Here is a 17,335-nt window from a genome sequence, read left to right on the forward strand (position 1 = left end):
CTATCTCAAAATGTATTTCGAAAAACTCAAGATTCTGACCTTTTCTCAAAATAAAAACATAAGGTGTGTTTCTCACCTTGGACCTGGGGGATGTGGGTGAACTGTTTGGGGGCGGGGCTTCATAAGGTGGTTAAACATAAGGTGTGTTTCTCACCTTGGACCTGGGGGATGTAGGTGAACTGTTTGGGGTCGCTGCTGTCGCCCGCCTTCTTCCTCTTCAGCTGCAGGAAGACGGTGACGGGACGCTCGATCTCTGCGCTGTGATAGGCCGGCGTCTTGAACACGATGGCGTACTGGGGAGAGGGGAGCGATGCGTTCAGTGGCATCGGGAAAACACAGTGACGTCTGTTCTGTTTTTTTTTACCCATGGTTTCTTTGTTACTCTTATTCATATGGTAACAGTTTGACATTTCACATCATATGGAAAATTACACTTTATCAATACATTGGTTTACTGTGTGTGTGTGTGTGTGTGTGTGTGTGTGTGTGTGTGTGTGTGTGTGTGTGTGTGTGTGTGTGTGTGTGTGTGTGTGTGTGTGTGTGTGTGTGTGTGTGTGTGTGTGTGTGTGTGTGTGTGTGTGTGTGTGTGTGTGTGTGTGTGTGTGTGTGTGTGTGTTTGTGCAGACAGTTTGAGGGAACTCCCCTGTTGAGCTGAGTTTTTCTTGTGTTGTGGTTTCAAAACATTCCTCACTTACATCATGTGTGTGTGTGTGTGTGTGTGTGTGTGTGTGTGTGTGTATACCTGTTTGTGCACATCAGTCGGTGAGAAGTCTCCGAACGCCTCCCAGCCTCCCTCGTCGTCCTCTTCGTAAAATCGGATCTCGATGTCGTCTGCAGCACAGATGCATGATGGGACATTTCCCCGGTTACACACAGCTATTTATTTGTCTAACTTTATAATTATTAAAACACAAGAAAAACCACAGTCTGGAGAAATGAACTCACATCTGTTGAGGTGAGATGCTGTGGTTGTTTGCTGATCAGCTGTCTACTGATCTTAAGTTGTTTATATATGTATTTAGTCTTTTTAAATAGTGATGTCACCTTTCTGCACTTTGTCGCAGAGCAGGAAGATCTCGTCTCCTCCGAGCACCGAGCCGCATGTCTTATCCATCCGAGAGATCTTCAGGTTAGAGGCGTTCGGCGACTCTGCAGGGAAAACAACGAGTCATTAGTAATACTCAATAAACCAAATCTCAAAATTATTACTTTTCTCTTTATTTTTAAAACGATGAGTCATTAGTAATACTCGTTAAACAAAGTCCTGCAGATGATTGTGAGACGATGCGTTCAGGGTCTGAATGTTAGACGATGCTTTCAGGATCTGAATGTTAGACGATACGTTCAGGATCTGAATGTTAGACGATGCGTTCAGGATCTGAATGTTAGACGATACGTTCAGGATCTGAATGTTAGACGATGCGTTCAGGGTCGGAATGTTAGACGATGCGTTCAGAGACGATGTGTTCAGGGTCTGAATGTTAGACGATACGTTCAGGATCTGAATGTTAGACGATGCGTTCAGGGTCTGAATGTTAGACGATGCGTTCAGGATCTGAATGTTAGACGATGCGTTCAGGGTCTGAATGTTAGACGATGCGTTCAGGGTCTGAATGTTAGATGATGCGTTCAGGGTCTGAATGTAAGACGATGCGTTCAGGATCTGAATGTTAGACGATGCGTTCAGGGTCTGAATGTTAGACGATGCGTTCAGGGTCTGATTGTGAGACGATGCGTTCAGGGTCTGAATGTTAGACGATGCGTTCAGGGTCTGAATGTTAGACGATGCGTTCAGGGTCACTCACTGCTGTCGTAGATCGGGTTGGAAACCACAGGTTTGAGTCCTCGAGTGAAACCTCCATTACTGTCCTGAAGGAACGCTGTGAACTTTAACCTCACGATGTTCAGATCCATCTTCTTCCCCAAGTCCTTCGCCTCCTTCACCAGGGACACATCCTCACTCTCTGAGGGAGGAAGAGGAGTGTTCAGTTAAGGGTCACCTATCATGCAAAATCCTTGTCTTCATGTCTCTTCTACATCAACATGTGTCCCCTCTTCTCCATGTCTCTTCTACATCAACATGTGTCCCCTGTTCTTCATGTCTCTTCTACATCAACATGTGTCCCCTGTTCTTCATGTCTCTTCTACATCAACATGTGTCACCTCTACTCCATGTCTCTTCTACATCAACATGTGTCCCCTGTTCTTCATGTCTCTTCTACATCAACATGTGTCCCCTGTTCTTCATGTCTCTTCTACATCAACATGTGTCCCCTCCTCTTCATGTGTCTTCTACATCAACATGTGTCCCGTCTTCTTCATGTCTCTTCTACATCAACATGTGTCCCCTCCTCTTCATGTCTCTTCTACATCAACATGTGTCCCCTCTTCTTCATGTCTCTTCTACATCAACATGTGTCCCCTCTTATTCATGTCTCTTCTACATCAACATGTGTCCCCTGTTCTTCATGTCTCTTCTACATCAACATGTGTCCCCTCTTCTCCATGTCTCTTCTACATCAACATGTGTCCCCTCTTCTCCATGTCTCTTCTACATCAACATGTGTCCCCTCTTCTCCATGTCTCTTCTACATCAACATGTGTCCCCTCTTCTCCATGTCTCTTCTACATCAACATGTGTCCCCTCTTCTTCATGTCTCTTCTACATCAACATGTGTCCCCTCTTCTCCATGTCTCTTCTACATCAACATGTGTCCCCTCTTCTCCATGTCACTCCTACATCAACATGTGTCCCCTCTTCTCCATGTCTCTTCTACATCAACATGTGTCCCCTCTTCTTCATCTCTCTTCTACATCAACATGTGTCCCCTCTTCTTCATGTCTCTTCTACATCAACATGTGTCCCCTGTTCTTCATGTCTCTCCTACATCAAAATGTGTCCCCTCTTCTTCATGTCTCTTCTACATCAAAATGTGTCCCCTCTTCTTCATGTCTCTTCTACATCAACATGTGTCCCCTCTTCTCCATGTCTCTTCTACATCAACATGTGTCCCCTCTTCTCCATGTCTCTTCTACATCAACATGTGTCCCCTCTTCTTCATGTCTCTTCTACATCAACATGTGTCCCCTCTTCTCCATGTCTCTTCTACATCAACATGTGTCCCCTCTTCTCCATGTCTCTTCTACATCAACATGTGTCCCCTCTTCTTCATGTCTCTTCTACATCAACATGTGTCCCCTCTTCTTCATGTCTCCTCTATATCAACATGAGGACCTTTGAATCTCTTTTTTTGTTTCCCCACATACTATCCTATGAGTTTTGGTTCAGGTGAGTTACCTGTCAGGTGGTAGTGTGTGTTACCTGTCAGGTGGTAGTGTGAGTTACCTGTCAGGTGGTAGTGTGAGTTACCTGTCAGGTGAGTTACCTGTCAGGTGGTAGTGTGAGTTACCTGTCAGGTGAGTTACCTGTCAGGTGGTAGTGTGAGTTACCTGTCAGGTGGTAGTGTGAGTTACCTGTCAGGTGGTAGTGTGAGTTACCTGTCAGGTGGTAGTGTGAGTTACCTGTCAGGTGAGTTACCTGTCAGGTGGTAGTGTGAGTTACTTGTCAGGTGGTAGTGTGAGTTACCTGTCAGGTGAGTTACCTGTCAGGTGAGTTACCTGTCAGGTGGTAGTGTGTGTTACCTGTCAGGTGAGTTACCTGTCAGGTGGTAGTGTGAGTTACCTGTCAGGTGGTAGTGTGAGTTACCTGTCAGGTGAGTTACCTGTCAGGTGGTAGTGTGAGTTACCTGTCAGGTGGTAGTGTGAGTTACCTGTCAGGTGGTAGTGTGAGTTACCTGTCAGGTGGTAGTGTGAGTTACTTGTCAGGTGGTAGTGTGAGTTACCTGTCAGGTGGTAGTGTGAGTTACCTGTCAGGTGGTAGTGTGAGTTACCTGTCAGGTGGTAGTGTGAGTTACCTGTCAGGTGGTAGTGTGAGTTACCTGTCAGGTGGTAGTGTGTGTTACCTGTCAGGTGAGTTACCTGTCAGGTGGAAGTGTGAGTTACCTGTCAGGTGGTAGTGTGAGTTACCTGTCAGGTGAGTTACCTGTCAGGTAGTAGTGTGAGTTACCTGTCAGGTGGAAGTGTGAGTTACCTGTCAGGTGGTAGTGTGAGTTACCTGTCAGGTGAGTTACCTGTCAGGTAGTAGTGTGTGTTACCTGTCAGGTGAGTTACCTGTCAGGTGAGTTACCTGTCAGGCGGTAGTGTGAGTTACCTGTCAGGTGAGTTACCTGTCAGGCGGTAGTGTGAGTTACTTGTCAGGTGGTAGTGTGAGTTACTTGTCAGGTGGTAGTGTGAGTTACCTGTCAGGTGGTAGTGTGAGTTACCTGTCAGGTGGTAGTGTGTGTTACCTGTCAGGTGAGTTACCTGTCAGGTGGAAGTGTGAGTTACCTGTCAGGTGGTAGTGTGAGTTACCTGTCAGGTGAGTTACCTGTCAGGTAGTAGTGTGAGTTACCTGTCAGGTGGAAGTGTGAGTTACCTGTCAGGTGAGTTACCTGTCAGGTAGTAGTGTGTGTTACCTGTCAGGTGAGTTACCTGTCAGGTGAGTTACCTGTCAGGCGGTAGTGTGAGTTACCTGTCAGGTGAGTTACCTGTCAGGCGGTAGTGTGAGTTACCTGTCAGGTGAGTTACCTGTCAGGCGGTAGTGTGAGTTACCTGTCAGGTGAGTTACCTGTCAGGTAGTAGTGTGAGTTACCTGTCAGGTGAGTTACCTGTCAGGCGGTAGTGTGAGTTACCTGTCAGGTGGTAGTGAGGGCCCTTCTGCCTCTTCCTCTCCTCCCTCAGTCTGCGGTTCAGGACGTCCTCGACTCCCTTCTTGGTCACATGGAGGATCCCCAGGTTACTGAAACTGAAGGTGAGATCTCAGGTAAACAGCTGATCATACATGTTTACATGCAGCGATGTGATTGATTTCTCTCAGTTCTGTGATTGGTTACTCTCAGTGTAAAGCAGTGTTCTGATTGGTTACTGACGCAGCAGTGAGGTCATTGGGTCCGATGTCCACGCTGCACGTTCCGCTCTCAGTGCAGCAGTTCCTCCCAACCAGACTGTGAGCGTGAACCTGAGGAGGATCACAGTGAGAGACCAGCTGCACCTCCAGACGAGCAGGACCCACGTAGTTATTGATCTGAATACACAATCAATACTATTACTACTGTTAAAGTACAAATGCTACAGAGAGAAAACATGTACATATTACTGCATATAACTGCAGTTAGAGTACAAATACTACTACATATAACTACATATTACTACACATTACTACAGTAAAAGTACAAATCCTGCAGATATATCTCCCTTCAGTTTGAGACTGTGTTAGTACCTCGACGGTAGGGTATGTTCTAGTACCTTTGACAGTAGGGTATGTTCTAGTACCTTTGACAGTAGGGTATGTTCTAGTACCTTTGACAGTAGGGTATGTTCTAGTACCTTTGACAGTAGGGTATGTTCTAGTACCTTTGACAGTAGGGTATGTTCTAGTACCTTTGACAGTAGGGTATGTTCTAGTACCTTTGACAGTAGGGTATGTTCTAGTACCTTTGACAGTAGGGTATGTTCTAGTACCTTTGACAGTAGGGTATGTTCTAGTACCTTTGACAGTAGGGTATGTTCTAGTACCTTGACAGTAGGGTATGTTCAAGTACCTTTGACAGTAGGGTATGTTCTAGTACCTTTGACAGTAGGGTATGTTCTAGTACCTTTGACAGTAGGGTATGTTCTGGTACCTTTGACAGTAGGGTATGTTCTAGTACCTTTGACAGTAGGGTATGTTCAAGTACCTTGACAGTAGGGTATGTTCTAGTACCTTTGACAGTAGGGTATGTTCTAGTACCTTTGACAGTAGGGTATGTTCTAGTACCTTTGACAGTAGGGTATGTTCTAGTACCTTTGACAGTAGGGTATGTTCAAGTACCTTGACAGTAGGGTATGTTCAAGTACCTTTGACAGTAGGGTATGTTCAAGTACCTTTGACAGTAGGGTATGTTCTGGTACCTTTGACAGTAGGGTATGTTCTAGTACCTTGACAGTAGGGTATGTTCTAGTATCTTTGACAGTAGGGTATGTTCTAGTACCTTTGACAGTAGGGTATGTTCTAGCACCTTTGACGGTAGGGTATGTTCTAGTACCTTTGACAGTAGGGTATGTTCTAGTACCTTTGACGGTAGGGTATGTTCTAGCACCTTTGACGGTAGGGTATGTTCTAGTACCTTTGACAGTAGGGTATGTTCTAGTACCTTGACAGTAGGGTATGTTCTAGTACCTTTGACGGTAGGGTATGTTCTAGTACCTTGACAGTAGGGTATGTTCTGCGGTTCTTCTCGCTCGAGGCCCCCGGCAGTCCTCCGTGAGACGGACCCTCGCACTCATACCGGAACCTGAAGCCCCTCTGAGGGAAGAGTACAGAAAATGATTCATTTATTACATTTTTATTATTACTTTATTTATGGGGTAATTATCACAATTAAAATGTAAGAAGGGAAATCAAAGATAATAAATTACAAAATAAATAAACTATCAAATTAATCAGGAAAGAACTCTAAAGGTCACATGTCATGCTTCTCTGGTTCTGACCCGTCCCCTTGTGTTCTGTAGCTTCTGCATGTAAACGGTCTGCAGAGTCTCAAACCCTCAAAGTACACCCTGTAGGGAGTAAACCTCTAACACAGAGAAGACCTGCCTGTGCTGCTCCAGTACGCCTCGTTGGACATTTATCTTTTTCCATTGTTTCCTTCCGGGGCATATGGACGTAACGAAGTCCAAATGGACCAATCCGCGGAGCTCCACACACACACTCACTCAGCCTTATCTTTTCTCAGCCGCGGTGCTGCGCGGAGCTCCGTACACACACACACACGCTCGGATCTCAGGCTGAGTTCCTCGGTGTCTCGCAGACCCCACGCAACAACCAGGAAACAACACCAGTAACCCAGCTCACACTGTCCGCTCCTCGCAGCAGCGAGCCCCGCAACGTCCCCCCAACACGCTACCCAGACCGAACGCAGCATTCTCACCTGTTTATCCCAAGCCCCCAGGAAGTGCTCCGGACTCAGATGAAAATATTCGTGGTGGCCAAACGGCGGTACTACACTTCCGTTTGGTTGCCAGGCCCGGAAACACTTTTTCCCATTGACTTACATGGGGAAAGAGTGGTCTGTAAATCGTTGGATAATTTTTTTAAATAAACTACCCAGTATGAACGTTTGTATAGCCCTTATTAAAAACATTCGTTCCTCAAGTTGTAAAAATCTGCTAATAACGTTATTCTGAGAGTTATTTCCCTCTGCATTGTGAACGCGCATCTAACCCACGGGACCGCGCCACCCAGCACGTTCATGTTACGTGTCCAGCATGGTCCCGACCAATCAGAGCACACTGTGCTAACAGGGAGGGTGGGGGCTGGAGCTATTGGAGCTACAATGAGCCGTTAAAGGCAGAGAGTGAAATTCAGTGAATACACGTAGTTTACAGAGATGCTGTTTGAGAAACCAATGTGTGTTGCGTTTATCTTTACCCATGGATGCACAATAACAACGGGCCCATATCGTCTCACTGCCAGTGAGCCCACGCAGCTGTAATAATGGATATATTGCACATGTTTGCTGTAATTCATTATTATACTACATGGGCTGTATGATTAAATATTGTACCGTAAATGTTGTACTAAATAAAGTTAATATTACCAACGTTAGATTAACGTCCCTGTAGCTACTTATTGCACTAAGACGCGTATTGCACTGTATATATATATATATATATATACAGTGCAATCATTCTTTCATGCTAAATGAAGCTCTGTTGCTTGGAAATCACTAGATCCTGTTACAGCGTAATATAAGTACATAATGATTGATGTGTACATTAACATAATTACTAGCTAGCCGCTAGCTGCCGCCTCGTTAATATCAAATCCATCATAATAAAAAGCCATTACCATGCTGTCATGAACGTGCGGTGCTGTTACGTGTACGCAAATTGAAGTGCTTGATGTGTGAACGAGCATTTTGGTTAAAGTTGCGCATGCGCTATGAGCGCAAATACGGGTACTTCTCAGGCATGCTGGGTAATCTGTGACGTTTCGCTCTCTCAAAAGTTGGCCCATTTTATCATCATGCGCCAATGAGCAACTCTCATAGGGATGAATGAGGCCCCGCCTCCCACGCTGTATCCAGTTCTTATTATACATCCATGGTTTGTCCTTGCTGGTGTAATGTCCTGGTTGCTAACAAACGCCATTGTAAAACATAATCACTGATGTTCCGCTGTAACGGTGGTGGACTCATCAGAACAGAGTGGGCGAGCTGACCAATCAGAGCACAGTGGGCTCACAGGGAGTGGGGGGGGTGGGGCAGGAGCTCCAACAAGGCGTGTAGGACAGAGAGTGAATACACAGAATATACAGAGGTGCTGTCTGAGAAACCAATGTGAGTTTGGAACATTGAACAATGTAAATCTATTCTAGTAGAAAGTAGAAATGGAACTACGATCAGTAAAAATGGCCATGAGTCATGGGACCTTTAAAATATTCATCAGCTGCACAGACACTTTGAATTCTGGAAATTAAAGGATCAAAAAATGTTTTTTTAAATATTTCAGTCTCACCTGTTTGGGCTCCTCGATGATCTGGATGTACGGCCCGTGAGCTGAAACACAATACACTTTATTTAAAGACACAAAGATACCGTTAACTCCCACTGTTTCACAGCTCAGAGGCTTTAAAGCAGGTGTTTCCCCTGTCGCTGCAAGTGCTTCTGGGTAATGTAGTTTTTAACACAAGTAGGAATTGCTCATGTGAACAAATGAATAAGACGTTCCTGGAAAACAAAGGCTTGTGTTTTGGGGGAATCTCCGCTGACTGATTGCGTGAGTGAGGTCTTAATGTGACGGCCTTCCCTTTAGTCGCCTGTTTCTATAAATCAGGAGAAAAGTCTGAGTTTCACTTTTAGTTTCACAGAAAACCCAAATTATTAGTCATCAGATTGTGTTCTACATTTCTGTTTCTGCTGTTGGCCTTTTTCTACATTCACAATAAATTAATTAATTAAGCAACAAATGGAAGAAAATAAAAAATATATTGTTCATTATTTATCAATAAAATGAAGATGAAATATTCTCGTCTCCACACGATGGAAATATTGAACCAGAGTTTGAATTACTGAAATACCTCTGATATAAAATAACAGATATAAATATTGTTAGTAATTAATTTGATTTATTTAAAGTGTATTGTTCTTAAATTGTTGTTAAAGTTGAAAATGATTTAGAAAAACTCATCTCAACAGGGGAGTTCCCTCAAACTGTCTGCAACACACACACACACACACACACACACACACACACACACACACACACACACACACACACACACACACACACACACACACACACACACACACACACACACACACACACACACACACACACACACACACACACACACACACACACACACACACACACACACACACACACACTTCTGCTGCTGTCTCTCTGAAGGAGGAGCAGCTTGGGAGCATTGCTGTTGCAGCCTATGACCGAGCACAAGCCGCCATGAGGTAGTTTACTGTTCAGGGACGAAGGCTCCCTGACGCACACTCTTTCCTATGGACGAGAGCTCTAGTTAGATTCAGGGCCCATAATGTTTAGTCTATCTATTGAAGCATGTTGATTATTACACTCTGAACTAGCTAAACCCTGGAGCTGCAGGAGGGCTCTTCAGAACTGGCTGTGGCGCCTCTACCCTGTGGTCAGATCGTGGCCCGTGACATGTCTCATGAATTCTCCGTCCGAAGCTCCAAATAAAGCATCAGTGTTTCCATCAAAGCTCCAGCTCTCCTCGTGTCTCTCTGAATACTACCCTTGCTTCCTCTCTTGTTTTTTTGTGTATTATTTGAAAGTGTTACCGGTCTCTGGGATGTACGGCTCGGTCTTGATGTCGACTGGAGGAATGTAGTCGTACGGCATCAGATTCATCTGCAGCTGAAACAAAAACAGATCAATAACAAACATATAAACTGGAACTAACGTCAAATTAAATCCCACAATAATAAACAATAAGTCGTTTCTCACCTCGCTGTCGTACGAGTTGACGAACTGAGCTTCAGACATCCTGCAACACACAGTTAGAGCTACATTTAAATGTGTCTTTCATTGTGTATATAGGTTCAATCATATTTTTATATATCTTTGTTTTTGAATTCTGGATTGTGGGAAACGGTATTTCGATCTGCACACACACACACACACACACACACACACACACACAGACAGACAGAGACACACACACACACACACACACACACACACAGACAGACAGACAGAGACACACACACACACACACACACACACACACACACACACACACACACACACACACACACACACACACACACACACACACACACACACACACACACACAGACAGACAGACAGACAGACAGACAGACAGACAGACAGACAGACACACAGACACACACACACACACACACACACACAGTGTATATATGACCCAAATATGTATATGTTCACCTAATTAATTTCTTATTTTAAAGTTTCTTAACTGTATATCATTTTAATTCTTATCTTTAACTTTATTAATCTCTAATCCATGTGAATCTGTCCTGTGTTTCATTCTCACGCTGCTGCTGTTTAAACATCTAAATTAATAAAGCTCCATCTCATCTTAGAGGCTTTTACTCTGAAAGGGTTCAGACAGGAAACACCTCCTCTCTGTCTGACAGAAAAGTCCCGACAAAATAAATCCAGTGAGTTTCACTTTCACAGAGGTCCTCAAACACAACGCTCTCTTCTCCCCCCCCACTCGGTCACTTCCTGGAAGCAGCCGAGGAAAACCCCCAAAACTCCAGAGCGGAGGGGGCGGGGCTTATGATCATGATGTCATCGCAACAGCAGAAAACCCCAGTGTAAACATGCAGTAACATCAATGCTGGATTTAGGGGGGGGACAGAAATGACCTAACAACGGATAACAATACTGAAGTCTCATACTCCTTTAGATCAATAAACAATATACATCAAAAGGAATTAAATAGTGTAGAGGCATAATGGTGCAAGTCCAATGCAGCAAATATATACAAAATTAAAGTAAATAAATGCATATATTTTGATATAAAGATCTATTGATATAGGTATTTTTATACTTTGCTATGTTTTATCTTTATTCTGTTGTTTTAATATTTTTAATGTGTAATGACCGGTAATAAGGGGCGGAGCTAAAAGCACAGGATGCAGCCCTTTCAAAATAAAGTTGGCAGTATTTTTGGTGGAATATTTGCACATAAGAGGAGCAAGCAACTAAATACTGAAGAATACAAAAGGAATATTTAAAGTAGAGACACTACATACAGATACACACCTGAACATCAGCAGGAGAGGACTCTTTAAAGTAGAGACACTACATACTGATATACACCTGAACATCAGCAGGAGAGGACTCTTTAAAGTAGAGACACTACATACAGATATAGACCTGAACATCAGCAGGAGAGGACTCTTTAAAGTAGAGACACTACATACTGATATACACCTGAACATCAGCAGGAGAGGACTCTTTAAAGTAGAGACACTACATACTGATATACACCTGAACATCAGCAGGAGAGGACTCTTTAAAGTAGAGACACTACATACAGATATAGACCTGAACATCAGCAGGAGAGGACTCTTTAAAGTAGAGACTCTACATACTGATATACACCTGAGCATCAGCAGGAGAGGACTCTTTAAAGTAGAGACACTACATACTGATATACACCTGAACTTCAGCAGGAGAGGACTCTTTAAAGTAGAGACACTACATACTGATATACACCTGAACATCAGCAGGAGAGGACTCTTTAAAGTAGAGACACTACATACAGATATAGACCTGAACATCAGCAGGAGAGGACTCTTTAAAGTAGAGACACTACATACTGATATAGACCTGAACATCAGCAGGAGAGGACTCTTTAAAGTAGAGACACTACATACTGATATACACCTGAACATCAGCAGGAGAGGACTCTTTAAAGTAGAGACACTACATACTGATATACACCTGAACATCAGCAGGAGAGGACTCTTTAAAGTAGAGACACTACATACTGATATACACCTGAACATCTGCAGGAGAGGACTCTTTAAAGTAGAGACACTACATACTGATATACACCTGAACATCAGCAGGAGAGGACTCTTTAAAGTAGAGATACTACATACTGATATACACCTGAACATCAGCAGGAGAGGACTCTTTAAAGTAGAGACACTACATACTGATTTACACCTGAACATCAGCAGGAGAGGACTCTTTAAAGTAGAGACACTACATACTGATATACACCTGAACATCAGCAGGAGAGGACTCTTTAAAGTAGAGACACTACATACTGATATACACCTGAAAATCAGCAGGAGAGGACTCTTTAAAGTAGAGACACTACATACTGATATATACCTGAACATCAGCAGGAGAGGACTCTTTAAAGTAGAGACACTACATACTGATATACACCTGAATATCAGCAGGAGAGGACTCTTTAAAGTAGAGACACTACATACTGATATACACCTGAACATCAGCAGGAGAGGACTCTTTAAAGTAGAGACACTACATACTGATATACACCTGAACATCTGCAGGAGAGGACTCTTTAAAGTAGAGACACTACATACTGATATACACCTGAACATCAGCAGGAGAGGACTCTTTAAAGTAGAGACACTACATACTGATATACACCTGAACATCAGCAGGAGAGGACTCTTTAAAGTAGAGACACTACACACTGATATACACCTGAACATCAGCAGGAGAGGACTCTTTAAAGTAGAGACACTACATACTGATAAACACCTGAACATCAGGAGAGAACTCTTTAAAGTAGAGACACTACATACTGATATACACCTGAACATCAGAAGGAGAGGACTCTTTAAAGTAGAGACACTACATACTGATAAACACCTGAACATCAGCACGAGAGGACTCTTTAAAGTAGAGACACTACATACTGATATACACCTGAACATCAGAAGGAGAGGACTCTTTAAAGTAGAGACACTACATACTGATATACACCTGAACATCAGCACGAGAGGACTCTTTAAAGTAGAGACACTACATACTGATATACACCTGAACATCAGAAGGAGAGAACTCTTTAAAGTAGAGAATACATGCAAAGTTACCTGATAGCTCCCGCCATCTTCTTCTTCTTCTTCTTCTTCTTCTTCTTCTTCTTCTGCTTCTCTAGTCAGATGCGATGGAGTCATAAAAACCTTAGCGGGTATTTCCACTTCCTGCTCCTCCTCCTCTTCTTCTTCGTCGTCAGTTATTTTGGGACAATCCCTGGATCAACAGACAAACAACAAACACTTAAAGTCACTTTTGTCTTCAAGCTGCCAGAAACATCTCTGCACACATACAGTCATCATAATACTTCTGTATCTTTCTAAATATGACTTTGATATCCAATAGTGAGGTCTATACGATCACCTATTCTCTAAAAACAAGACAAACACTCAACAAATAGTCTCTTTAATAAATTCAAACTAAAAAAAGGAAGATTTGGTTCATTTCTTAGTTATTTCTGACCGATGTATTTTACTGCTTTTAAGAGAGAATAACAATAGAAACAACTCTTAGAATGGAAAAGGTGGTCCATTAAGTTTAAATTCAGCTTCAAATCCACTTAAATCTTATTTAATAGTGTCTGTTTTCCTCCTGCAGCTTCACAAACACATGTTAGTGTCTATCTTAGCTCCTTGTGTTCACATACTGTAGAGACATCCCAATGAGTTAAAGTACATTATAATGATCAGATTCAACTGAAGATTCATTTGAAGGGTTTTTAGGATGAAATTGACTGTTTTTGCTCAAAAAGTCACAGGTTTTACGTCACATTGGAGCAAAGGTGAACAAAGGCTTATTCCTGCAGCTTGACAAACACTTCTATCGATTCCTCAGCTCTTTATATTGATAATTAAGATTACTACTGGAGTCAAGACGTGTCACGTGTTCTGAATCGACCAATCAGAATCGAATATTCAACTAACCATGCAATAAGTTACATTAACGTTACATATTTACTGTAATGGTGACAGTTAAAGGAAACTGAAGGGTTAGTTTGTCTTTGCGTGATGACGTCACTGTTCTGAGTTATAAGTTAATTAGAGTTAATATGAAGCTTTTTAATGTAAAGTGAAGTTTAAAGAGGTTTCTACCTGTTTGAGTCTCCTCTGCAGATCCGACTGTCTTGAGACACTGAGGGAAAGCTGCTGAAACACACCTGCAGCTACTTCCGGTGCCAGCTTTTCAGAGTAAACCTGTTTATTTCAACCACTATACATTTGGTCTAATAAAGGTTGTTTTTGTTGTATTTACTTAATGGTTTTACAAATGGCTTTAGATGCTAGTTCAATGCTAGTTCAATGTTAGTTCAATGGTGTTTTGAAAAAATAATACGTTTATATTAAATAATTAAATAATGTAATATTCTACAATCAAAAAAGCCTATTTTAACCCTATTATGAATATGCTTTGTTATTATACAAGTGTTATTTTAGATATTTACAGAGGTTTCAAGTGTTTAATTTCAAAGTAATCTTCCTGTCCGCTGCAGCAATTCTCCGTCAGTAAACACAGACTCTTATTCTGAAGGGAAGCTCTCCGTACCGGAAGCAGCTCGGCGGTGTTGTCACGGTAACCAGCGGCCTGGCAGTCAGAGCGGAAAGCCCCGAGCTCGAGGGGAATTCCGGAGCCAAACAGCCCGCTGATTGGTGGAGGAGGCAAGCCCGCCCACCCCGAGTGCTTTTTTTATTACTTTTATAATATGTATTATTTAATTCTCTTTAGTGCAAAACGAAAAGACAATAATACAAAATAAATTGTGAAATTATATGAAATATTTTTGCTTTATGTTCAATATTTTATTTACGAGTTAAAAAAATTATTAAAAACTGAAATGCAGAAATTATGCAACAAAAAATGTAATTATCAGCAAATGATCTGTTAAATATAAATTAGTTTGAATAAATACCCAGACAATAATACAATATCTGAGCCTGTTTGTTGATAAACTGAATGGTACAATAATTAAATAACCTTTTAAAGTCCTATGTAAATATATATTAGTATAAATGGATGAAATTTGAGGAAAATTTTAATATAAATACAGAAAAGTCACATTTTATCACAACACTTTGAATTGGTTAATAAAGATTTTGCTTCAAGACTTACATTAAGTTTGATCAATTATCTGATAATGTTGACTTAGATAGGAGCTTATATTACTACGTGTTATTGGGCTATTTAAATAAAAACACTTGAACACCAGATTTATTTTTACACTTTATTTCCGCTGTAACATTTTAACAAAAAAGGAAAATTCCCATTTTTACACAGAAACAACAAATCAGAGTTTGTTTACCTGAAAACATAAAGTATTTAAACCCCTGACATTATTCTGTAAGGCTTCAGGTGATCAAAGGTGAGACATCCGGTGTTTCTGCATAGTTCGTTAAGAGATCAACTCTGTGGGATTAGACAAAGATTCTCTCTCTTTTTGATCCATTTCTATAAAAACCTGTCTGAAAATGAGCTGATCAGATGTTGGCCACTTTATGATGTCATAACGATGTTTTGTCTTGTGTAACCATTAGCCAATCAGCAACCAAGGTAACCGCCCCCCCCCCCCCTTATCACCTGAATCTCCTCCTAGAGCACCATTGAGTTCTTTGTAACCAAATGTCTCTCAGAGGGGCGTGGGGAGGGGCTCCTTATTTTCATCTAAAGTAACAGACAGAGGCCGTTTCTCAATCACGAGGAAACTGGCTTCGAAGCCAATATTGCAAGGATGCTACGTCATCGAGTGCCGCCGAAGGACTGTTCCAATCTCCAGCATACTTGGAATTCCACCGAGGCCGCGTCCTTGGTTTGGGGGTAATTTCGAGGCTGCACATGGGTAGACTTCGCGTCCTTCAAATCCCCACAATGCTTTGCGCACGGACCAATTTCAAAAACCCTTGCGGAGAATGGCTGAAGCGACGCAGCACACATTTAAATGTAAGTATGTAGTGTCGTAGAACATGTGTTGGTAAATATTTTGCTTTGTTGCATTTGTTATCACCAAAAATGTGTTCCGTGAAAGTAAAGCAAGTTCATAATTAGATAGACATCGTGAGGGATTTATTTTGGGTACAGTTTATGTTGAAACCGTTAGAGAGAGTGGCACACTTGTTAGCGTGTTCCATTCTTCTTTGTTCTCCGAAGCCGTGGCTTGGAAGCATACTTGCTTCGTTTCTGAAGGGAGTGACTTGGAAGTATGCGACTACCAAGCCAGCATCCTCGCGATTGAGAAACGGCCAGAGAATCAGCACTTTGGAAACAGGGCTGAAACAGAGGGGATTATGGGTAATGCTGCAATGATCTGTTTGGTGTTTCAGCCAATCAGAGACAGGCTCTGGATATATCTGAGACCTGGGCTATATTGATGAAGAGGAGGAGATAATAGGGGACCTTTGATGTTCAGAGAGACAGTGTCATACTTCTCAGACTAACTGCTCGGGGAACATGATCCGAAACTAAAAGTAAAAACAAGATTTTTGGTTTAAATGTAAAATATAGAGTAAAAAACAACCTGTCCCCCTCGTTGTTTATTTTTTGTATTCTAACATTTTGTTTACATGTCTCAACATTTCGTTTCTAATTCTAAAATGTTGTTGACAAATCAAAAACAACTTTTTAAAATCTTAATTGTATTTGACTTTTAGATTGACGCGTTGCATCATCCCAAAGACACATTTCCACCCCAGAAGCCCATTGGTCTCTTTGAGGGGAACATTCCCACAGCTCCAGAGTCAGAGATCTGATGATGACATGTCTGATATTCTCTCTTTCAAAGTGCAGAGTATGGCTTCTTCTTCCTTTAGTCCCTTTGACTGCATTAGTAAAGTGACTCATGATTCAAACTGTGATCCTCATTGTTAACATGACCCTTTCATAATCTCCATCAGGCATCCCATAATACGTCCTGAGCGATGTGTAACCTGCATCTCTGGTAACCATAGAAACCCTGAAACCCAGAGGCGCGGCCAAAGGTTTGTGGACGCCTAAAAACACCTTTCAGTGTGCCTGTGTGTGTGTGTGTGTGTGTGTGTGTGTGTGTGTGTGTGTGCGCGTGTGTGTGCCTGTGTGTATGTGTATGTGTGTGTGCCTGTGTGTGTGTGTGTGTGTGTGTGCGTGTGTGTGCCTGTGTGTATGTGTATGTGTGTGTATGTGTGTGTGCCTGTGTGTGTGTGTGTGCGTGTGTGTGTGTGTGTGTGTGTGTGTGTGTCTCTCT

General features: G+C 42.3%; 1 protein-coding gene across 1 annotated transcript in view; it reads right to left on the reverse strand.

The window, feature by feature from the left end:
* The window catches only part of nfkb2 (nuclear factor of kappa light polypeptide gene enhancer in B-cells 2 (p49/p100)), a 26,338-nt gene extending 12,054 nt beyond the window's left edge, over positions 1–14,284 (reverse strand). The window contains exons 1-12 of the mRNA XM_079694905.1: positions 14,220–14,284; positions 13,185–13,344; positions 10,063–10,102; positions 9,897–9,972; positions 8,596–8,636; positions 6,284–6,382; positions 4,968–5,122; positions 4,731–4,843; positions 1,806–1,964; positions 1,045–1,149; positions 743–831; positions 155–293 (exon numbers count right to left, since the gene is read on the reverse strand). Of these exons, the coding sequence (XP_079551031.1) occupies positions 155–293; positions 743–831; positions 1,045–1,149; positions 1,806–1,964; positions 4,731–4,843; positions 4,968–5,122; positions 6,284–6,382; positions 8,596–8,636; positions 9,897–9,972; positions 10,063–10,102; positions 13,185–13,201 (1,033 nt within the window). The 5' untranslated portion in view covers positions 13,202–13,344; positions 14,220–14,284. The remainder of the gene's footprint in view (positions 1–154; positions 294–742; positions 832–1,044; positions 1,150–1,805; positions 1,965–4,730; positions 4,844–4,967; positions 5,123–6,283; positions 6,383–8,595; positions 8,637–9,896; positions 9,973–10,062; positions 10,103–13,184; positions 13,345–14,219) is intronic.
* Between the last annotated feature and the right edge of the window lie 3,051 nt (positions 14,285–17,335).

The sequence above is a fragment of the Notothenia rossii genome (genome assembly GCF_949606895.1).
Source record: "Notothenia rossii genome assembly, contig: scaffold_82, whole genome shotgun sequence".
Taxonomy (NCBI): Eukaryota; Metazoa; Chordata; class Actinopteri; order Perciformes; family Nototheniidae; genus Notothenia; species Notothenia rossii.